This window comes from Nannospalax galili, unplaced genomic scaffold (assembly GCF_000622305.1).
Source record: "Nannospalax galili isolate Female #2095 unplaced genomic scaffold, S.galili_v1.0 scaffold286, whole genome shotgun sequence".
NCBI lineage: Eukaryota > Metazoa > Chordata > Mammalia > Rodentia > Spalacidae > Nannospalax > Nannospalax galili.
Genome location: NW_008359442.1, coordinates 1,533,092 through 1,558,280, shown reverse-complemented (window position 1 = coordinate 1,558,280; position 25,189 = coordinate 1,533,092). Strand labels below are relative to the sequence as shown.

At 37.2% G+C, this 25,189-nt stretch overlaps 1 protein-coding gene across 3 annotated transcripts in view; it reads right to left on the bottom strand.

The window, feature by feature from the left end:
* The window catches only part of Ppp4r3b (protein phosphatase 4 regulatory subunit 3B), a 59,387-nt gene that overhangs the window by 27,119 nt on the left and 7,079 nt on the right, over nucleotides 1-25,189 (bottom strand). For all 3 annotated transcript variants that reach the window (XM_008823000.3, XM_029558634.1, XM_029558633.1), the window contains 7 exons: nucleotides 20,046-20,144; nucleotides 17,448-18,071; nucleotides 13,211-13,288; nucleotides 10,178-10,294; nucleotides 7,429-7,545; nucleotides 3,699-3,830; nucleotides 1,812-1,914 (listed from right to left, as the gene is read on the bottom strand). In XM_008823000.3, the coding sequence (XP_008821222.1) occupies nucleotides 1,812-1,914; nucleotides 3,699-3,830; nucleotides 7,429-7,545; nucleotides 10,178-10,294; nucleotides 13,211-13,288; nucleotides 17,448-18,071; nucleotides 20,046-20,144 (1,270 nt within the window). The remainder of the gene's footprint in view (nucleotides 1-1,811; nucleotides 1,915-3,698; nucleotides 3,831-7,428; nucleotides 7,546-10,177; nucleotides 10,295-13,210; nucleotides 13,289-17,447; nucleotides 18,072-20,045; nucleotides 20,145-25,189) is intronic.

Below are 25,189 nucleotides of genomic sequence, written 5' to 3'. Positions count from 1 at the left end.
ATCATAATTTCCTTTACCTTCATAATAACCAGAGTTGTTGGTTTGCTCAAAAAGTATATCTTTTACAGAATTAGGTGCAGACGGAATTACTGTAAGATAATACAATATAAGTACTCTGATAAAAAAGTGAGATTAAAACTAGAGGTAAGACTGATATGTGTTCTTTTGCCTTCTCTCATTACATCTAACAATTAGGATGTTTCTGCAGCTAATATTTAAAAACAAATACTGGACATTTAAAACTTCAGAACAACACATATTAACAATAATATGCTTATGCTCAAAAATATGTCCTAGAGCATATATAAGCACATTTGCAAGGGAAATGCAAGAATGCATACTGGAGCGTTATGTACAATAGGAAAAAAAACCCTCAAATGTACACGTGAAGAACAATGGTCAAATTGCTACATACTCATGGAATACCGTGCAAGGCCTAAGAAAGAAATCTGCGTATCAGTATGAACAGATCTCAAGTAAACAAAACAAATTTGAGACGGAAAAATAATACAGTTCCTATACCATAATATAAGTAAATACAGGAAAGATAAGTCCCTATATATCCTGAGGAATCAGGGAACAGGGTAGGGTGGGACTGAGAATGTGAAGGGTGCATCAAAAACTCCAACTATATAGCTTTTTTTTTTTTTAAATCAGAAAAGAAGTACTTCTTTCTTTCTTTCTTTCTTTCTTTCTTTCTTTCTTTTTGTCTTTTTGAGACAGGGTCTCTCTGTCCTGGAACTCATTATGTAGACCAGGCTGGCCTTGAACTCACAGAGATATGCCTGCCTCTGCCTCTCAAGTGCTGGGATTAAAGGTGTGTGCCACCATGTCTGGCTGGCAAGTTAGTTTTGATAAAGTATAGTATATGAGCATCTATTAATAGCATTATCTGTATTTTTGCATATGCTGGAAGTATTTTAAAATGAACATTAAAATCATTTTATTTATATGTTGCAATAAAATCTTCTGGGACATACTTTTTATCCACATAACTGCATTTTGAGAGTTGAGTTGATACATCTAAATTTATTTCAGTTATTTTAACTGAGGTGTTCCATTATATAAATGTTCCATACTTAGTTCATTTTCCTGTCATAAGCAATACAGTGACACTCTTATACCCATCATGCAAATGTAAAAATACTCCTTAGGGTATATAATCAGAAAGCAACTGATGTTATTAAATAGGACGTGCCTAGGTTAGAATTCTTAATTAATTTCATAAACTTAGTCTTGACTCACTCACCCCATCCCCTTTAAGATGGGGACTCATGTAGCCCAGGCTGGCCTAGAACTTACTATATAGCTGAGATTAGTCTCGAATCCCTAATCCTCCTGTTTTTACCTTAGTACTGGAATTCTAGGCATGCACCTTTGCTCCTGGCTACAGCTTCCCTTTAGTTGGTTATTCTAGTAAATCAAAAACTGCTGCCAACTGGGTTCATGTAGCAACAAATGCCTAAACAGTTCTTTACTTCAGATTGCTAAAAGAGTATCTTTATGTCTCAATTCCACTTTAATAAACCAAAATTTTCAATAAAGTTATGGTATCACACAATATGGAAAGCCACAAAAAATATACACTAAAGAGAAAAACCTTTGTCCTACATATTGGCCTATGATTGTCTATTTCTCTATCATTCTTTCCAAAGACATTCAGAAGCAAGGGAAATCATGATCATGCTGCAGTTTGAATTTTGGAAGTAATTCCCCTGCCATATAAAGCTCCCAGTAATTGTTCGTTAGCTTTAGTACTTATTTTGTTCTTTAAAACCAGACCTCATGAGCAGACAAACAAGAGAACTTACCCTTCTCACATTTGTCTTCTGAAGTATTGGTCAAAAGTGGTGCCGTGAGGACATGCATACAATGGTTGTAGAAGAAATTTAAAAACTCACTTTTTTCAGTTTTCTGAAATAGAAGTTTTAAAAGAACACTTTATTACCTTTGTACTTAAGAAAACATCCAACAACCACTTTATGATAACATGAAAGAATCCCAAACTACCTACATATAGTCAACGCAAAAGTCTACATATATGCACTTGAATCTGAATTCCACAGAAAATAGTTCACATTGCATATTAAAAATGAAAGTGAAAAAAAGTATAGACAGTTTTTCTGAGGAAATTCAGAAAAACTTTTTACAAAGATGGCGATCTGAAATATAATGAATCAATCTACTGAACACGGTGACTACAACTAATAGGAATGCATTGCGTACTTGAAAATTGCTAAGATTATTTTATTTACATGTAAGTGTGCGCCTGTGTGTATCTGGATGTCTGTGGATGCCAAAAGAGGGACTGGATCCCCTGGGACTGAGTTACAGGTGGTTGTGAATCATCTTGTGTGGATGCTGGGAATGAAACTAGTCCTGTGGAAGAGTAGCAAGTGCTCTTACTGGCTGAGACATTTTCCAGCTCCTGGGATTATGAGTCAAGTGTTGTAACGGATTAAAAATTAGAACTTGAGGAGTGGGGAATGTACCTCAGTTGTTAAGTACTTGGATTAATATGTGCAAGATCTTGGGCTCCATCCCCAAGTGTGTGTGTGTGGTGGGGGGCACCACAACAATATTCTGCTGTCTGTCTGAACCTGAAACTGAAGCAATCTTTTTGGGCTATTAAGTCAAAAGATGAACTTCCAAGCTGTTCTTTAAATTTCAAGTTTGTAATTTGGAAACTAATTCCTAATTTATCACCATTTATTAAATAGTTGGCCCCACTAAACTGTAACAATTTTTTTAAGGAAGAAAATATTGCTCCTGTTTTTCAGGTGAGTGTGTTGTTTCTCAGCATGAATTAAAAGAGAAACAAAGGCTTCTCTTTGGAAAACTTTGTCTGTTCTCTTGTTACAAATCTACAAAGGTTAATAATTTAAGTTGAGGGGCTGGAGAGATGGCTCAGTAGTTAACAGCATTGGTTGTTCTTGCAGAGAACCTGGGTTCAATTTTGAACAGCACCCATATGGTGGCTAACACCCGCCCATAACTCCAGTCCCAGGGGAATCTAACACCCTCTTCTAAACTCAACAGGCATTGCATGACATAGGTGCACTTACATACATGCAGGTAATACACTCATACACATAAAATTAAAAGAAATAGATGATCTAATTATGATTATAATTAGATATTATGATTATAATTAGATTATGATTATATTATAGAGATTATCTGATATAGTATATCTATGATTATATTATGATTATATTATAGAGAATATCTAATTAAGGAAATAGTTTTCCATGTTGAAATAACCACTACTACATTCTGGACTCTTGAGGTGGGTGTGGTGGTGGCATATGCCTTTAATCCCAGTACTTGGAAGGCAGAGGCAGTCAGATCTCTGTGAGTTCAAGGACAACTTGGTCTACATAGCAAGCTCTGGGCTAAGCCCACTTAAGTTTAATTCTTAGGCTCCATGTGGTAGAAGTAGAAAACTGTCTCTGGCAAGCTGACCAGGAACCTCCATGCATGCAAGATGGCATATCCTCCCCCCTCAATAAATAAATGTAAAATTAAAAAAAATTTAATAATTACAATCTTGTATTTACTGCAAATGAATTATTATAAGAATATCATTGCTGTTTAATACAAACATATGAAAGTATTTGTTGCTTCTTAAAACTTTATTACAAAACTACATAAAAATGACTAAGCCAAAATATTTCTAAATCAGTGTAATTTCTTACATTAGTTGTAGCCAACATGTTCTCTGGATCAATTAGAGTACGAAGAAGTCCCATTAACTGGACTGCACCACCTAGCTCAGGATCAGTATCACAAATCATCTGTTCAATAACTACATTAATAAGAAGTATATCCTGAAAGAAAACATATTTCCATTAGATCTTGATTAGACATACAACAAATTCATTAACTGAATTCAGAGCACAGAAAAAGCAGACTTGAACAGAAGAGCCTATTGAAAGTTTTTTTTTCTTTCTGTTTTTCAAAGTTCAAAAAATTATAGAGTCAAACAAACAAAAAGGAGGGCATGCCCTCAGCTTACAGTGACTTTTGTTCACAAGAGGTTACCTTTCTAAGTCTCAGCTTCAGGCATAAATTAAGAGGATGACCAAACAAGATTACAAAACCAGTGACCCTAAAATATAATTTCAGTGTCTAGATGTTTCCATTAAAACTTCTCTCTAGAAAAAGACCAGGATAGAACCCAGCACACAACTCTTTCCAAGGTATGAGAGTGATTGGCAACTTGGGTAACCTCTTCAGAGGATGGTGTGAGGAGGATGGAAAAGGAGGTAGGAACTGGCTAGGCAGTTAAGAGTAAATAAGACCCCAAAGAAAAGTAGCCAGTCTCTTGGCTAAAAGTCAAAATGTCCTTGGGCCACACAGCAACATACTAAATTCCAAAGGCCAAAAATGTCAAAAGTATTTGAGAGCGCTCATTTGGTGGCGCATGCCTTTAATCCCAGCAGAGACAGGCAGATCTTTGAGCTCAAGGCCAGCCTGGTCTACATAGTGAGTTCCAGGACAGCTGGGGCTACAAGGAGACCCTGTCTCAAAAAAAAAAAAAAAAAAAAAGACAAAAACAAAGAAAGAAAGAGTACATGAAGTTGTCAGGAAAAAAAATGATGGGAAGATAATGTGAGGTGTTGGAAGGGAGGGAGTGGGCATGGATTTGATCAAAACACCTTTTATGCACGTATGAAATTCTCAAGAGAGTTTTTTAGAGTAAAAAAAAAAAAGACCTAACATCAGATCGACTGTCACAGAAGCAACGCCCTCTTCAGTTTTAATATGAAGCCACAAGCACCTTGCAAATACAGAATTTCTCTGTATTCTATTTGTGTATGTCTTCAAGTGTATGTGTACATGTATGCACGTGTATGTATGGAGGCCTATGTTAATGTCAGTGTTTTCCTCAATCAGATTCACTATAACTTCAGGTGATCATTGCATGTATGTGGTCTGTTGTTGGTAGAAATGCCTTATGTGGTAAATGACAGTATGTTTATTATTGACAAAGATATTTAAAAAATGGCCAGATTGGGTGCTGGAGAGATGGCTCAGCGGTTAAGAACACTGGTTGTTCTTGTAGAAGACTCAGTTTGAATCCCAGCACCCACACGGCAGCTAAGAACTGTCTATAACTCCAGTCCCAGGGGATCCAACAGCCTCTTCTGACCTCTGAAGGTATTGCATGACATGGGTGCACTTATCTACATGCAGGCAATACACGCATACACAGAAAATAAAAAAATAAACAACAACAACAACAAAAATGACCAATACACCATAAAGAAAAGACAATTTTTCATTTTTGTAGTACAGGGGATTGAACACATGGCTTCACGCATGCCAGGCAAGCACTCTACATCACCATGACTCTCTGCTCCCTGCCTGCTTTATTTAAAGACAGGATCTCACCTATAGCCCAGGCTGACCTTCAACTTGTAATGTTCCTCTTGCCTCAGTCCCCTAAAGGCAGGAACTACAAGTGTGAGCCACCATGCCAGAAAACAGTGGCAAATATTTAAGGAGGCACATATGTTTACCCAGATTTAAATGTTACCCAGGGCTGAGGTTATAACTTAGTAGAACACTTTCCTAACATATGTAAAACCTGGGGTTTAATCCCCAGCATGGCAAAATAAATAGGGCCACAATGTTCACATGTACTGAAATGTTAGATGGTATCCCATAAATTACATGTAATTTTTATGTATCAATTATAAAGTAAATTTAAATTTTAAAACCCTATAGAACTCTGTTATTAATGTTAACACGGGCTTTATTTCAATTAGGAGGAAAAAGCAGATTCCATATTAAACTGTATCTCCTTTATTCTGGCATGTTGAGCAAAGAACACTTCATATAAAATGTTAAGATATTATGGAAAGGTAAAGAAGTCAAATGAGCTTTTTCTAGACTTGGGCTAAGAAATTTACCCATCTTAAATTATGGTAGACATGTTTAACTTAATCTATTAATTAGGACTTCAAATACTTTGCTCACTGAAATATAAATTCTGCTATAAATTTACTAATTTTTTTAAAATTAAAAAAATTTATTATTTTTATTTTATGTGTATGTGTGTATTGCCTGCACGTAGGTAAGTGCATCCGTATCATGCAATGCCGGCAGAGAACAGAAGAGACTGTCAGATTCCGTGGAACTGGAGTTATGGATAGTCATTAGTTGCCATGTGGGTGCTGGGATTTGAACCCGGGTCTTCTGCAAGAACAGTCAGTGTTCTTAACCACTGAAGTATCTCTCCAGCCCCTAAATTTAATAATTTAAAGATAAGCAAAAATAATCAAATGATAGATTAAGTGTCATCTACACGTAAACACATTAACAAAGATTTCTTAAAGTCAAATTTTATCTCAACATTTTCTCTCAACATTTTTTAGATTTTAATTTTTCTGATTTATTTTTATTTTATGCGTCTTTTACTTGCATGTATGTAAGTGTACCTGTGTCATGCAGAATCTGAGGATGCCAGAAAAGGGTGTTGGATCCCCTGGAACCAGAGTTAAGGATGGTTGTTAGTAATCATGTAGGTGCTGAGAATTGAACTCGGGTCCTCTGGAACAACAGCCAGTGCTCTTAACTGCTGAGCCATGTTTCCAGCCCCTGATTTAAAATTTTTATTTATTTAGTTTTTTAACATGTGTATTAGTATATTGCCTGCATGAATGTTAGTGTATCTGTGTCCTGCAAGGCCCATGGAGGTCAGAAGAGGGCATCATATCTCTTGGAACTGGAGTTATAGCCGGTTACTACTCACATATGGGTACTGGGAATCAAAAGCGGGTTCTCTGGAAGAGCAGACAGTGAGTGCTCTTAACTGCTAAGCCTTAGAAGCCCCAAGTTTAATATTTCTATAGTGGGGGAACACAACATTGTTCTTATTATTCAAATTTCATTTCCAATCAAAAAAAGATACTAAGTGAAAGCAAAATCTTAGTTATTCAAGATTACTAGCTGGTTCACAAATCTCCTGAAGGATTGAAATGTCTTTAATCAGTCCTTCAAGCTAACAAATCAATATTTATGAATCTTAGAGGCTAATCTTAGGTGTATGGTTGTTCATGCCTCTAATCCCAACACTTGGGAGGCTGACACAAGAGGAATGTTGGAAGTGTCAGGCCAACTTGTACAGGGAGTTCTAGGCTGTAGAGTAAGAAAGACCCTGTCTCACAAAAGCCAAACCCAAATCCCGACCTAAAACACAAAGCAAAAACAAAGAAAAACAGAGGGAGGAAAAATGTAACTCAATTACAGTATATCCCGATACTAGTTTGAATCTGTTTTTTTTCCCTTTGCAATAACAAATCATTTGGCATATATTCTGAGCTTCCCAAAGTTACAAATGATTGTAATTTTATATTCTAAAACTTAAGGTTATTATTATGATTTTCTTGCAATAGCGAGTACCACAGCATCATTACTTACGTCATCACTCTGCTGGGCTTCTTGCATCACAAATTCTCGGACCATAGATGGACTAAACTCTACCAAGTAAGAAAATATATCTGTAGCAGCTGATCTGACTTGTAAATCATCCATTCCCTGATAAAAGCAAAGCTAGGTTAGAGACTAATAACAAAAGTTATTCTTGCATTGCTGTTTTCTTCCTCGAACCCATGCATAATCTCTCAAATTTTTAGATTACAACAGACACTGAACTGAAACTTTTTTTCTTTCTTTCCTTCTTTCCCCTCTCTCCCTCCTTCCCTCCCTCTCTCCCTTTCTTCTTTTCTATCCTTCTTTCCTTCCTTTCTAAGATCCATGCATTACCTCCCAAGTTTTGGATTAAGACAGTAAATGGAATCATAATACCTCTTTCTTCCTTCCTTTTTCTAAATTATAGTATAATTTCGGGCAGCTCACTGATTAGTTGCTGCTGTTTTTTACAATCAAGAAGAAATATTCAGAGAGTTTAAATCTAAGAATCTGCACAAAGCTGGCATAGTGGTGCATATTTGTAATCCTACCATTTGGGAGGCAGTGGCAGGACTGCTTCAAGTTTGAGACCAGCCTGTGCTATACTGGGGGATGCTATATCAAAAAACAAAAACTAAAACACAAAACCAAACACACATGCTGGAGAGATGGCTCAGCAGTTAAAAAAGCACTGGTTGCTATTGTAGAGGACTTGTGTTTAGGTAATAACTATTCTTAACTCCTGTTCCAGGGGATCTAATGCCCTCTTCTGGCTTCCACAGGCATTGCACCCATGTGGTATGCTTACAGGTGGTGGGACACGGACACACACACACACACACACACACACACACACACACACACACACGACACCAATAACAACAAACCAACCAGTATGGGATTAGGGAGCAATATTTTAAAGATGCTATAAAAAATCCAAGAGAGGCCTCTGGCAAGCTGGCTCAGTGGTGAAGGTGCTTGCAGACCTGTTAGATCCTTGGAACTCACATGGTAGAAGGAGAAATTCAACTTTGAAAGTTGTCTAAGTATTTAAATATATTCAAAAATTAATGAAGTTTCCTAAGTGAAGTCTTCCAGAATCTTTTTGTTTTGGTCCCATATTTGAAAACGTTACTTAAAAAAAAAATTTAAGTGCCGTTAACTGCTGAGCTGACTCTCTACCATCAAAGCCCCCCTCACACCCACCAGAGTAAACTTTATTAAGAAAAAGTGAAAAAGAACTCCAGGGAGTAGGAGGAGCTCCAAAGGAGGAAAAATCCCCAAGGTTACTTCTTAATAACCAATCTATCTTTCATTACTTGTTTAAGACAATGCCTTTGAAAACAGTTTTTGAACATTTTACAGCTTTCCCACAACTTAGATTTCTATGGTTGCAAATCTGTGATAAACTACAATTCCTGGGACTACAATACAAAATGTAGTCCCAGGAATCCGTTAGGGGTCCTAAGACTCTTTTCTGGAAGTGTACAACACTAAAAACTTAAAAAAAAATTTATTTATTAATTTTGTTTTATGTGTATGAGTGTTTTGCCTGCATGCATGTAAGTGCACCCATGTTGTGCGATACCGGAGGTTAGAAGAGGGCATTAGATCTCCTGGAACTGGAGTTACAGACAGTTGTTAGCTGTCATGTGGGTGCTGGGAATTGAACCCAGGTTCTCTCTAAAAGCAGGCATTGCTCTTAATCACTGAACCATCTCTCCAGCCCCAAAACTTTCAATTAAGAAGAAATAGTAAGAAAATGTTAGTTACTTGACTTTTCATTCAGTCATAAATACGGGAGGAAGAAATGTGGTATCACAGCAAAGTAAATATAGCAGCTATACTATTAAAAGGGATAAGCAAAAAACCAACAAAATAGAGAAACAGAAAAAAAGTTAACGATACACTCATCCCACTAAATTATTTTTGGTTTAAAAATATTATTTTGGGGGGCCTGGAGAGATGGCTCAGTGTTTAAGGGCACATACTGCTCCTCTTCCACAGGACTTGAGTTCTCAGCACCCTTGTCAGGCAGCTCACAACCACCTCCAACTCTAGCTCCATGGGCTCTGAGACCCTCTCTCTTCTGACCTCCACACATGACACAAACACACATATATACGTGTGAATAAAAAAGAAATATAAAAAATTATTTTCATAAGTTTATGTTAACATGAACACTAAAAAATTCTCAATTTAAATATTTCATAGAGAATGCTAATGAATAAAACTCCTGTAACTCTTGAGTGGGGTGGCACACGCCTTTAATCCCAACGGGAGGCAGAGGCAGGATCTCTGGGAGATTGAAGCCAGCTTAGTCTACATAGTGAGTTCTAGACCATCTGGGGCTACAGACAGACCTTGTCTTAAAAATACCAAAAGACAAATTAAAAAAACCCAACCTCATACAACTAAAGCCTGAAAACTATAACACTAATCCCATACTGAAGCTTGGGTCCCCTGGTCCAATACGTCCTCACTCTATCTACCAGCTGGACTGAAAAAGAAAGACATTTTATTACATTTTATGAAATACAAATAACAGAAAAGATAATAATCTTTGAAAAACAAATGAATGAATACTGATAGTACAAAATTTTTAAATCTGGTAATTGAAATCATTCTCATGGTGATTCAATATCAGACAAATAGTAAACCAAATTATAAAATTCAGCAGTGTAATATGTATTTTACTATCCACATATAAAACTATAACAAATTCAGTTTCAAAAGCATGAAAAGAAACCATAATTACCATTACAATTTCAAGAGCTGGAAGAATTCCCAATTTTGCCAAAGTTTTGAAGAAAGCATCCCTGTTCTGGGGTTGTAATGTCTGAGAAAATGCACAAAATTCCTTGAAAAAATTAACCTGCAAGGTTAAAAATTAAGGTGAGATGTCAGTAAACATGAAAATAAAATTTGGCACCATTCTAAGGATAGCTACCAGAGTAGAGAATTCACCCTCTGAAGGTTCTTGTTTTTTCATGTATCCTGGCCTCTCAAAAATCTCTATTAAAAATATATTAAAAACTAGTGCTGAGTGTAGTGGCATATACCTATATTCCCAGCCCTCAGGAGGCTGAGGCACGAGGATCATGAATTTGAGGCCAACCTGGCCATGGAGTTAATATCAAACTTTGTCCCTTTATAAAACAAAAAGCAGGGTGGACAAGATGGCTGGCTCAGTGTGTAAAGGCACTTGCTGCCAAGTCTGATAACTTGGGCCTGATTCTTGGAAGTCACATGGTAGAAGGAGAGAGCCAGCTTTCTCATGCTATCCTTTGACCTCCACTTCATGAATTGTGGCATGTGTACCACTCTCTCAAATGTAAAATAAATAAATGAAAAACAAACAAACCCAAACCCTAGCACCAACTAATTAATTAGTTTTACTTCTTAAATATCGATCCTCTCTAAACATATTCCAGTGCAAAAATGTCATGTAGGGATCCCATCTACTGTGTCTTAATTCCCCTGTGGCCTGGGCAGCTCCACTCTCTCCCTGCGCTTGGTCTCCCTTCAAGCCTTGCTTGGGTCCAGGCCCACTACTGCTCTTTCTGCCCCAGATTTCTGGACTACCCTTAGTCCAGACCTGCCTACTGATCCCCTGTACTCAGACAAGCTCAGTTCTACAACTTGTGTTTGATAGACCTTCCACAGGCTGTCCCCACCCCCACCCTGCCCTGGTCTCCTGATCTGCCTGCCAGACACACCCACCCACTACCATGTTAAGTCGGATCCCATCTAGTGTATCTTGATTTCTCTGCAGCCTGAGCAGCTCCACTCTCCCCACACTCTATTCCACTTCTAGCCATTGGCCCAGGCTGGATCCTCCTCTTCCTCAGATCTCTGGACTAGCTTCCTAACCTGACTAGTATCTTAACCTAGACTAGCTTAGTCCTCTAGAGTGGTCTGCTAGACCCTCCACAGGCTGACCCCAACCCCACCTTGCCCCTGGCCTCCTGATCTACCTGACATAGACACACCTACAACCCTGACAAGAATATTCTACACCAGTCATCAAAGAAGCTTTCTTCTCCAACAGATGGAGGCTATTACAGAGTTCCACGACTGGTCACACAGAGAGAATAGACATCTGAGAAATGCTTAGCCCTAAGTGACACATCTACAGTGGAACCTCTATACCTAAGGCTCATGGAACATAGTGGAACAGGGAGTAGAGAGAATACTAATACATCCCTCAACTTTCACCAGGGAAGTTTCCTCATACAACAAAATGCGATGCAGAAGGCCACAACTAAGTTTTAGAGAACAAGAGACTGCAGAGTGGGTGTCCCTGGATAGGTCTCCTATATTAAACCCCACCTATTCTTGGCTCAGGGACCACTGCAGAAGAGGGGGCAGAAAGATTGTAAGAGCCAGGGTTGGTGCATGAACATAAGGAAACAGAGGCTTTCAGGCTACTGGCAACTTGCTCATATGAACTGCAATAATGGTGACAGCAAGCAAAAGACCCATGCCAATTCAATCAGACTAAAACCCAGCACAGAATGAGGGAAATGGGCAGCAGGCCCCAACCTTAGCACCGAGGGACATATGGGTTCAAATGCCTGACTGGATAGGACTTAACATACATGATAGAATACATGAAATCCAGTGTGTGTGTTGGGGGACAGATGGGGGAGGGGGAATAAATTTGATTAAGATCTAATATACGAAATGCATAAAAATGCAATAAAAACATTTCAGTAAAAAAGTAACTTCTTATGTAAACGATTAATGTATAATGACCTAAACTGCCCATAAGATAGCAAATGTGAAAGGAAATCTTTATGTATGTACATACATTTGTTGATATGTATTTATCTTTCCTGTTATACATTTTACTTTATAGGAATAGCCTATTAACAAAATATATACACTGTTATTATATTAAATATATTAATCATGTCACATTTACATGACACATTGATTTAAAGTACTCAAAACACTGTATAGTGTTCTTTCAATTTTTATGTTTTCTGACTTTGTCACTTGTATTTGAGATAAATGTCCTATGAGTTAAAAAAAAAATCCTATAATAAAATGTGGCTGGATTTGATTACCGGGGAACCTTGAAAAACAAAATTTGAAGAACTGGCAAGGACAGCAGAGTCTTCACTTCAAAATACTAATCTGACAATCAGGAGACTGAATAGTTTATTAAATAACTACACAAATGATGACAATGATTTTAAGTCAATAAACTTATATTTATAAAAATCCCAAAACTGATTATGTTTGAAAAGAAGTCAAACATCTGGCAGTGATTGCTATTCTTTTCCCTAAAACAGTCATCTCTCAAAACAGAAGCAAAAACAAGCAAACAGCAGCAAAAACCAAAACTTCCCCAAACTCTCCCATAAATATATTAAAAAACCAAAACAGGCTGTGTGTGGTGGTACATGCTTTTAATTCCAGCATTAGAGAGGGAGGCAGCTCTCTGTGAGTTCCAGGCCACCCTGGTCTATACAATGAGACCCTGTTTCAAAAATAACACAAAAAATCCCATTTATCATTCACTTAAGAAGTATTTTCTATCTTTTTTTTCTTAAAAAATTTCTGTAATATAAATAAAACTACACACACATACACACATAACACACACACAAAGTATGTTTGTAATTCTGTCATGATATAAGACATCTAACTGATTTGGGGATTTATAGAGCATTCAAATTTCCCCATGGGGGGGTATGGAATGGAGGGAAAATGACACACATATCTTAAAAATGTTCTGAAATACATAAAAACAAGTTTTAGAAGCTCTGAATAAATAACTTACCAACTCACGTCGTTTATCATCATCTGTAGCTTCATCTGTTAATTGTGCAAAAACTTCAGACAAAAACTTTTCATCTTCCTGCATAAGAATAATTATATATGAAATATTAATAAAAGTATAAAGTTATAAACATGATTTACATAAATTATAACAGAAGCAGATTACCATATAATTACTATTTTCATCATGAAACCTTACTTGGAGGATATATTTATAATTTTTTGAAACTTAAAAATACAATTTCAGTTATACATATATACATAACTAGAGATCTTAGAACTCTGAAAAACAAAATCAGAAGTTCTAGAGGTAGTGCAGCAAATTAATTTACTTTCATTCTAGTATTTTTTAAACACAACTCAAAGTCTGAGGCTCTCACTGTCAGTTCATATTACACCAGAAAAAAGAAGACAGGGCTGTACAAGTACAGTGATGAAGGAAGATGAACTTTAACATGTAAGAAGTTTATAAATATATTAATTTATAGCCAATCAGAGCAGAGTATTGCATGTTATAGTCTCCAAGGATAAAATAAAATGATAAACACTACAATCGCTGCATTCTGATGACTTGGAGATATTAAAAACAAGTGCTAACTTAGGTATCCTCCATTATATTAAATTTTTTTCTAGTCAGGCCACTATGTTTAATTAATGTAGCTTGTTCTAAAAGTCAAATAGTAACAACTATAAATATGAATTCCTCAATTTATATTTATCTTCCCACATATCTGCCTAATTTTTTTTAACTTTCCAGAATATTTTCAAAGGTCCCAATGCCCTGATAAATGCAACTTTCCTCCTTAAATTCTTCTAAGAATCAATACTAAAGTGACAGCCCAAAATACAAAATGTATTTTGCATAAAGGCAATCTTAAGTATGCTCATTAGAAAAATGCTTTCTGATTCTGAGTATATTTTTCTAATTTCTAGCATGAATCATTTCTTTAAGCTACAAACATAATCTGCTCCTGCATGTCTTTAAGGCAGAAACTTAAAGTGTATATATGGTTGGACTGTTTTTCCTAAATCCTGATTTTCTAAGTCATTGAAATACTTTCTGTAGATGATTTTAGTTTTTATTTTCTATTTATTAGGAGCTTTTGTTTTAATAAGACACAATTATTTGTGTCACATTGTATGTGGCTGCTTTTCTAGATAATATAACCTGTTGCCTAGACCTAAATCAGAGCTGGTGATATAGCTCAGTGGTACAGAGTTTTTCTAACCATGAATTAGATCCCACACACCACAAACAAACAAACAAACAAACAAACAAACCAAAACACACACACGCACACACACTCACACAAAGAACCAAAAGTCTATATTAAGCTATTTTCTTTATAGAAATGTAAAACCAGGCAAAACAAACAGAACAACTGACATTTTTGAATCACATAAATGTGACCAGACTTTACAACATTACTTTGAAATTGCCTAGTCTAGTTTTAGATTTGGGGAGACAGATTATCTGAAGCTACTGAACGACAGAGATGGAGTTAGGGTCCAGATATCATAAATAGATAGCCTTTAAAAAGTTACTCCTGGGGATGCAGAGATGGCTCAGTTGCTAAGCACATGTACGGCAGCACCCACATCAGGGGGCACATAACTGCCTGCCAGTGAACTCCAGCTCCAGGAGATCTGATGCCCTCTTCTGGCCTCCATGGCAGAAGTGTGCAAAACCACACACAGAAACACATAAATACACATAATTTTAGAAACTTTTTAAAAAAGAAACTTTTAAAATCAGAACACATCAAGGACCAAATCATAAAATGTGAGTGTTAAAAACCCACACATTACATCATTTTTGTCTTTTTGGCTGTGAGCCTGAGCCTTTAACGGCTGCACCAGCTCTCCAGGCCCCCATCATTTTTTGAAGAGGCACTTGAACACTTTACATATGTAATTGGAAAGCAAAAAATTAGAAATTTCTTAGTTTTGAAACCTTATTATTGAGAGAGACAGAGAGACAGAGAGAGACAGAGAGAGAGAGAGAGAGAGAGAGAGAGAGAGAGAGAGAGACAGAGACAGAGACAGAGACAGAGACAGAGACACAGAGAGTATGAATGCTGGTGTGTTTGTTTTAATTTAAGAGAGACAGAGACAGAGACACAGAGAGTATGAATGCTGTTGAGTTTGCTTTAAGTTCAACTCTTCCCTTTGGATATTGGGAATATATGCAACCTTTATTACAAAATATCAAAATTTGAGACTGCTGTCCTCTATCATTTCTAGGATGAGAAATTTAAACTTTCTCTTCTGAAAAGGATCTTACTCTGTAGCTTTTTATATGGAAATATCCCTATTTTATTGCCTGTTAGGAATTTACAAAACATGTTTGAACTATATTTCTCAATTTGAGGCAGAGGTTTCAATCTGTAGCTAGAAAACTGACAATAAAAATCTTATGTTCTAATGAGTTGAGAATATCAATACATGTTAGAATATATGCTAGGAGCCCACAATTATGTGGATGCTTTTACTTCACAATTTATCAGCTAACAACAGTCTATAACTTATATGTACCAGTTAGATAAATAGTGTACAATTTCACTTACCTCATTTAATTCACATGACAGGACATTAAAATTCATTTGAAAAGACACAAGTATGCATATTACAGAGGCAGAAGGTTATATGTTAACATTTAATATCTAGCCAAAAATTTTGTCACAGAAACCTCAGAGTTGGGCTTTTTTAGCACATAGGTACACAAACCCCCTTCCCACATACACATAATTAAAAATAATAAAGACATCTTAAAATTTACAAGTAATTGGATACAGTCTCAATTTCTTTGCTTCTACATTTTTGAAACTAGAATTCAGCATCATTTTAGGCATGTAAGAAACAATTAAGAGGTAAATCCTAGACAAACAACAGATAGTTATAGTTCATGACAATTTCACAAATGTACTTCATGGACCAGAAATGAATAAAAAGCTCCACTTGATTTGTATCACAGATTTCACAAATAAGCTTACTGTAAAACAGAAATAGAACACAATATACAAAGTTTTACAAATACTTATGTATTAGTTGGTACAATGTATTTTAGCTATTTTTGGCAGTACTAAGGACTGAACTGAGAGCCTTGCACATGCTACGGAATTCACTTTACTATTAAACTGCAATCGCCAGATCATAGTTTTTAAATATAAAAAGTAAGGATTTACTGCTATGGATATGGAAACCCCTTTGAAGTCAAGCAGTCATTTGAAAGCTACATCTAAGATACTAGCCCCTTTACATTAACTATAGTATATAGTAACCATCTTTCCAATTTCCTCAAAATGTAATCATTTTTCTGTCTGCAAATAAAATGGCATCTTGAAATGCAGAGCAGGGCCCACAGCTACTGAAATCACAGCTCTCAGGACACTGTTGCAGGAAGATCCTGAGTTTAAGGCCAGCCAAAAAACAACAACTGAAAGACAAATCAACAAAAAGTCCCAGGTCCAGGTATCATAAAAGGAACCTAATATGTACATTTAGCTTCCCGTCTACACATTACCAGAGAATAATGAAAAACTGACAAGTAGTGCCAGAAGTAGTGGTAACACCCATAATCCCAGTAGTTAGTAGGTGGAGGCAGGAGGATTAAGAGTCATCCTCGTCTACACAGTAAGTTCAAAGACAGCCTGGGTTTCATGAGACCCTGTTTCATAAAAACAAAACAGTGGCTGGAGACGGCTCAGTGGTGAGACGGCTCGGTGGTTAAGAGCACTGACTGCTCTTGCAGAAGACTTGTGTTTGGTTCCCAGCACCTACATGGTGGCTAACAACAGCCTGTAACTCCAGTTTCAGAGGATCTCATGCCCTCTTCTGGCCTCCATGGGCAACATTTGTACACATAAAATAAAAATAAATAAACTACTTAAAAAAAGAGCCAACTGGCTCAGTGGGTAAAGGTACTTGCCACCAATCCTGATGAACCCTAGTTCAATCCTTAGGATCCACATAGTGGAAGAAAATGAACTCCATAAACTGTCCTCTGACCTCCATAAACACACACTATAACCCACACACATATGCACATACATGCACAAAATAATGTAGTAAAAAGTAGAAAAGTATGTTTTACTAAAAAAATTGTAGTTCATAAAGTCAAAAGATAGTTATATTTTCTATGCCTGACAGTACATTTAATGTAAACAAATCTTCAACACCAGCTTAAATTATTAGGAACTAAATTCTGAAAATAGAATTGTGAAAAATGATTTACTCACCTGTAACATGCTGACTATTTCAACTTTGTTGAAGAAAATAAAAGACGTAAGAGTAGAAAGAAAATTCTCTTCAAAAACAGATGGTGTGGGTAAAATGATGTCCTGAATGTACTGGACCCTGTAAGTCTGATGTATTTTTTGCCTTAGTTCCGAGTCTGTTATTGGTATAACTTCCTTAAACTTTGCAGTTTTGGTCAAGAATTCTCTATGTCTCTTTGGCTGAGCCAAAGCAGGGTCATATTCAAGGCATCCCACGACATCCATGATACACTCATCAGAAAACATTACTTCAAAAAGAGTTGCCTTATTTAGGAACAAAATTCCTCTAATAATTTCATACAGATGGTGTAAGCCTTCAGTATTTTCTAGGTTCTCACAAGCTTGGAACAGCTGCAGTAGTTTTTTAATATAGCCTTCATTTTCCAAGGCCAGAGCCAGTTTTTCCCTACGGATAGGTGAGGAGAGAACTGAGGTAACTAAGTCAGCAATCTCTTCAAGTTTACTGAGTTCACACATGGGCAAGTCAATTAGATGACTAGTTTCTGGCATTTCTTCAAATCGTTCTTCTTCAGATTCATCAATGAGGTCCTGTGTGACTTCTACTGATGGGTCCTTACCTTGAACCTAAAACACCCAAGTACAACTGGTTACCTTAAAACACAAAATTATTTAATATTCTGGAAATCAAATCACTGAATATAAGTAAAAATACCTTGCAGTCAGGCATGGTTACACACCCATATGTAAACTCAATACTTAGGAAGCTGAGGCAGGAGGGTCAGGAGTTCAGTGCCAGCTTTAACTACAAAATCGAGTTTGGTGGAAGAGCATCATCTTATCCAAGGGACTGACCTTGCTCAAAGAAAGGTTTGGCCCTTGCCCAGTTCCTGAGGAGTAACTTTTATGCGCCAGCAATATCTTATCTTAAAGTGACTAATTACCTGGGGGCTTGCATTATTCTACACTAATAATGTGGTTGATGATGGGAGACCTTGGACTGTGAAGCATCCTTGACCTCTGGAGGGGCTGAAGACTATAGGTCAGTCAAGCTTAGGTGACTTATCTCCAGTAAGAGAGAAAGAAACAAACATAATCACAGAAGAAAAAACTCATTATAATGAAAATAACAATAGCCAACCAACAATAAAAGCAATACATCATAAATAAAGAACTGTATTAGGCAATCAATAAAACTGATTTCTCATTGTAAGATAAATTATATGATTAATTTAGGTAAGTATCACCGCTAAAAAAGCCTAAGAAGATAATGAGACACGAAGCATTAAGGAAAAACTAAGAACTCTTAATATCCCGAGAGCATGGGCTTTAGGTAACAGTAATATTTAATATTAGCTTACTAATTGGAACAAATGTTCCATATTAATATGAGATGCTAGTCTTGCTGCATTAAGTGCAGCTGATGGTGGAGGTTGTCAGGGAGGTAGTTATGTAGGCACTCTATTACTAATTCACATTTTTTTCTCTTTTTTTGAAATGGTTTCATGTAGCCCAGGCTGGTCTCAATTTCAACTTGAAGCTGAGAATGACCTTGGACTTTGGATCCTCTTGCCTTTAACTCCTGATTCCTGGGATTATAGGTTCTTGCCACCACACTTGGTTTAAGCAGTGCTGGGAATTGAACCCAGGGCCACCTGTATGCCAGGCAAACACTCTTATCAATTGGGTTATAATTTCCAGCCTTGTTCACATTTTTAAAATAAATCTAAAAATATTCTAAAATAAAAAGTTTAAGAAAAATCAGTTAAGCCAGATGTGGTGGCTTGCAATTTTAATTGCAGCACTTGGGAGGCAGAGATAGGCAGAGTTCGAGGCCAACCTGGACTACATAGTAAGGTCCAGGCCAGCCAGGGTTACATAGTGAGACCCCAAAAACAAAAACCCCTGCCAAGAATTGCAACTGCAGGTACTATGTATACTGAAGTCATAGGTACTTAAAAAATAGTTATAATTTTAATTTTTTGAGTGCATTGCCTGCATGTATATAAATGCACCTGTGTTGTGCAATGCCCTTGGAGGTCAAAAGAGGGAGTTAGATCCCCTGAAACTGGAGTTACAGATGGTTGTTAGCTACCATGTGGGTGCTGGGAACTGAACCCAGGTCCTCTGCAAGAGCATCCAGTGCTCTTGGCTGCTGAGTTACCTCTCCAGTCTAGTCATAGGTACTTTTGATCATTAGTGCCTGTCATATAGTATTAAAACACATTAGACAAACACATGTCCAAGTATTAGGAGGAAAAAAAAAAAAAAACGCCTAAAAGCCTGAACATAATCATTTAATCTTTTGGTCTGTGTAAGGATCTTAGCATTTTAGAGTATCAATTATGAATACATACTATCAAAATCTAAGTGGTAAAGGAATTATAACAATGGGTTTTTGTGCCATTACTAATTTTAAGTGAAAGAATTTGTTATAGCATATAAAAATATCCATAACTGGGGATATAGTCAGTGGCAGAGTTCTTACTTAATATGCCTGAGGCCCTGGGTTGGATCCCCAGGACTAGAAAAACACACAAAATCCATGCTATGGTATCAAAATGTGCACAGTCATAATTATAAATATAGAAAGAAACTTACCTGACAAATTTTTTCCCAGATCTCATCACAGCCAGCTTTTTCCTGAAAGCTTAGAGCCAAGTCATAGTTCTCAGCTTCTGACCAAACAATTAATGTATCCTGTTAAAAAAGAAATAAGATTTCTACACCACTACACTAGAAAAGAAATGTCTATAAAGTACAAATAAAAATCAAGAGAACTGGCACAGGTAAAATGCATCCAACTGACACTACACAACTGCACAGTATTTTTCTACCCTTTGAAATTTTGGTAATATACTGCCAACAAAATAGAAATTTTGGAATTAAAGAAGACATGAACAATCTTCTTTTTACAGTTTATTTTTATTTTATGTGTAGGAGTCCATGTGTGTTAGTGCACCCATGTCGTGTAGTGCCCAGAGAGGACAGAAGAGGGTGTCGGATCCCCTAGAACTGGAGTTAAGGATGGTCGTTAGCTACCAGTGGGTGCTGGAATTCAAACCTGGGTCTTTTGCAAGAATAGCCAGTGCTCTTAACCACTGAGCCATCTCTCCAGTCCCAGGACAATCTTCTAAAGAAGCAAAAATACATAGATCTAAAATAGGTTCGTTGGTTTTGGCTAATCATTCTTGACTGTAGACATTCCAACCATCTACTTTCTGTTGCATCCAAAACTCAGCCATTCCAATCATGAACATCCTAAATACCCATCATTCCTTTTTAATTGGTTGTCAACTGGTTAAAAGTAGTTCTATAAGCAGCTTAAGCTGTAGAAAGAATAAAATTTATTCTTCAGGGAGTAGCCTCAATTTTGCCCCTACTTTAAAAAGGTTAGGTAGACAAAACCTTTAATTAGAAACCGAGATTTGAGTTTTAAACACATGCATATAATAAAATTAAACATTAAAATCACCAAGTAGTAATCTAAATAAACAACTTTTTAGGAACCATAGTAAAATTTGATTTCAAAAATACACATGAACCAGGGTTGGGTATGTAGCTCAGTTGGTAGAGTGTCTAGCATGCTTAGAGCCCTGGGTTTAATCCCCAGTTCCACATACACTAGGTGTGGTGGTGCATGATGCCTTTAATCCCAGAAGACAATTAGGCAGAGGCAGGCAGATCTCTGTGAGATCTAGGCCAGCCTGGTCTACATCGCCAGGTCCAGACCAGCTGGGGCTACAGGGACACCCATTCTCAAAGTAAAAACAAAAACCAAAAGTTCAAGTTCATAGACCATCCTGGGCTACAAAGCAGTCTGATGTTAATCAGGGTTACATGGAAGCCTATCTCAAAAAGTCAAACAAAAAAACATACCATTGGTTCCCAGAATCCACAGAGCAGCTCACAGCTGCCTGTAACTCCAGTTTCAGGGGATATGACATAATTCCTCTGGCCTCCATAGGCATTTCATTGCATGCATGTGGCACACTTATACACATGCAGGCAAAACCCACATACACATAAAATAAAAATTAAATTTTTTTTTTTAAATAGCAGAAGGGACTGGAGAAGACTAGAGTTTGGTTCCCAGCACCCACACGGGGGGCTCACAATTAACTACCTGTATTTCCAGCTCCAGGGGATCTGATGCCTTCTTTTGGCTTCTGTGGACATCGGCACCCATGTGCTCATACACACACAAAGAGACACACATGCAAGTAAAACTAAAGTAAGTCTTAAAAAAAAAAAAAAAAAGGAAAGAAAGAAAGAAAAACCAGTAGCAAAGTTCTAAACAAAGAAGCAGAGCTACTATAGTCAGATCCATGAAAGCATTGGGCACCCACTCAGGTCCTGTTTTCTCCTCAGTCTGAATCATCTTCTTAAGACCCTGTTTCAAAATGGTTTCCAACTTTAATCATATACTATGATTTACTTACCTGTTATATACAAAAATATATTAGAAGCCAGGTGTGGTGGTGTACACCTTTATCTGAGCACTTGGGAGGCAGAGTTGGAGGCTAAAGTAAGCAGGTGGGTCTCTGTGAGTTTGAAGCCAGCTTGGTCCACATAGTGAGTTCTAGGATAGCCAAGGCTACATAGTGAGACCCTATCTAAAAAAAGGAGATGGGGGTGGGGGAAGTGTTACAGAGTAGGGCCCTTCTAGTCCTATATATTTATTCAAAATGGATGACAAATCAGTCTACCCTTCCCACACGCACCTCTAGGAAGATGCACTACTTAAAAGTATCCCATGGGTCAGAGTTAAAAGCTCCTAGAGGAGAGAGTACAGAAATGACAAAAAATCCTAAAACAGAATGCAAAGTATCAAATGCAGGGTCTTCAGCAAATCCAAAAAGCCTAGGTACAACCAGGCTCTGATTTTCATAGTAAAGTGTTTTATACTGTGCTTTGTTTTGTTACATTATCTGCTTAGTTGTATGCGGCAAAGTCTAATCTCTTTGGGATATTATTAATGTTTCTGTTTGAACCAAAAGAAGTTTACAGTTTCAAAACTAAAATGTTTTATCATTATTGTATCCCTATAGAAATCAGGTTCTAAATGAGCTCACAAGAAGAGCAGAAAAGTCAGTTATGGAGACCAACATCCAGCTAAGTGTGGGAGTGCACGTCTACAGGCAGAGGGATGTATGAGAAAGTTCAAAGCTGGCCAGGACTGCAGAGAAAGGCACTACCTCAGAAACAGCAATAAAAGATTGTATTTAATGGAGTCCTTTAAAACTAAGAAAAAGTGCCCAAGACTAGGATACGTATAAAACAGTCCATGGAAACTTGACAACTTGGTCCATCGCAAAACTTGCTATCATAACACAGCTTTATTCTAAGAAATGGACTTGTTTTATATACTAACATCACAACTGTGAACAGTGGCTCATGCTTGTAATACTAGCAACTTGGAAAGCTGAAGCATGATGATTGCTCTGAGGCCAGCCTGGGCTACAGTGAGATGCTGTCTCAACAAACTACTCTACTCTGAGGAGTTGTCGGCAGCTGATGGCTGCTGGAGGATTGGGAGTAAAGGGGTGTCATTTTTCTTGGTGAGCATGGTAGGTTGGTAGCATACTCCAGTAGATCTATCCAAATGCATGCAGCATAAATTGGAACTAATGAGTTATATGTATTAAAAAAGGGCATAAAGGTGAAATGAAGTATTATGGGGGGAGGGGTAGGGATACTTGGCTTGGATATGATCTAAATACATCGTGTGTGTGTCAAAAATAAAAAATATTCTACTAAAAACTATTTCAGAGCTGAATATTATTTATTTTTGTTGTTTTTATCTTTTTTGAGACAGGGTTTCTCTGTAGGCCCAGCATGCCTTGAACTCAGAGCTCCATCTGCCTCTGCCTTCCAGGTGCTGGGATTAAAGAATATGCCACCATGCCCTGCTAAATTTTTTTTTTTTTTTTTTGAGACAAGGTCTCACTATATATCCCTGGTTGGCCTGGAACTTAGGAGAGATCTGCCTGCCTCTGCCTTCCAAGGGCTAGGATTTACCCTATGCACCACCATACCTGGCCCAACTAATGGGTTCTTAATCAAAAGTCTAAATGGCATCTTAAAATTGTATTCAAAATTTAACCATTGATACTCCAGTTTTAAAAATCATATTCACTGGTATTTGTAACATCTCATAATGTACTGGTCTACTTCCTTAATATGAATAAGCCAGTCATAAAATATTTGAGTCTACTCCTTGCCAGATTATACTGTCCCACAGTACTATGACAAAATTCAACAGACTTGAGATTTTTCCAAAAAGGAGAATGTGAGCGTGTACATGTGTGTTGTGTGTACATAATATACATCAAAGTACCATTTAAAATCAAAATCAAAATCAAAGGGCTGGAGAGATGGCTCAGCAAAGAGCACTGGCTGCTCTTGCAGAGGGCCCACATGGCAGCTAACAATCCTCCATAACTCCAGTTCCAGGGGATCTGATGCCCTCTTCTGACCTCTGCAGGCATTGCACAACACAGGCACACTTACATACATGCAAGGAATACACTCATACACATAAAATTAAAATAATAAAATATTAAAAAAAGAAATTAAAAAACAAAACTTAAAAAGTCTAAAAAATAAGATTAAACAAACAATGCATCTACAGGCTTGTAGTAGTTCTTCCCCTTGGCACGTTTTCTGATACAATGTATAGACATGATGATACTGTTTATAAATAGTAATATCTTAGTCTCTAAATTTGATTATTATTATTTTTTGGTCTTTTTGAGACATGGTCTCCCTGTAGCCCCAGCTGTCCTGGAACTCACTATGTAGACCAGGCTGGCCTTGAACTCATAGAGCTCTGTCTGCCTCTCTCTGCCTCCCGAGTACTGGGATTAAAGGTAAATCTGATTATTTTATACCATAAGTATAGATTAGAATTAGAACCTGAGTACTACTGACAGCTTCACTATTTACTTTTTTAGGGCCGTCAACAAAAATTTTACCTTTTTGATCTTTCCTCATTGGCAGAACATCATCTTATAATCAGGACCAGATTATGAATTCAATTTTTATGTGTTAGGCACTGTGTTAAAAAGTATTTTTCCAGGGCTGGAGAGATGGCTCAGTGGTTAAGAGCAGTGGGTGCTCTTCCAGAGGACCCAGGTTCAGTTCCCAGCACCCACATGGTAGCTAACAATCATCCATAACTCCAGGTCCAGGGGATTTGCTCCCTCTTCTTGTCTCTGTGGGTTTGCATACAGATGGTGTACTTATATACATACAGGCAAAACACATTCATTCATACACATTAAATTAAAAAAATAATTCTTTAGAAAGTATTTTTCAGCAGGGCATGGTGGCCCATGCTTTAATCCCAGGACTCAGGAGGCAGAGGCAGGATGACCTCTGTGAGTTCAAGGCCAGCCTGGTCTACATAGTGAGTTCCAGGACAGCTAGGGCTACAGGGAGACCCTGTCTCAAAAAGACCAAAAAGAAAAAAAAAAAAAGCATTTTTCATATGTTAGCTTATGTATATGAGATAGATGGTCATTTTAAAATATGACTTTCAAGCTGGGCAGAGTGGTGCAGGCCTATAATCCCAGCACTCATGAAGGCTGAGGGAAGTTCAAGGCCAACCTGGACTAAATGATGAGACCTTGCCTCAAAAAAGCAACAACAGTAGCAAAAGATAAGGTACAGAGAAAGTTTGCTCAAAACCATACACTTAAAAATTAGGTGAATTCAGAGCTTAATACTGGGCCATCTTAATG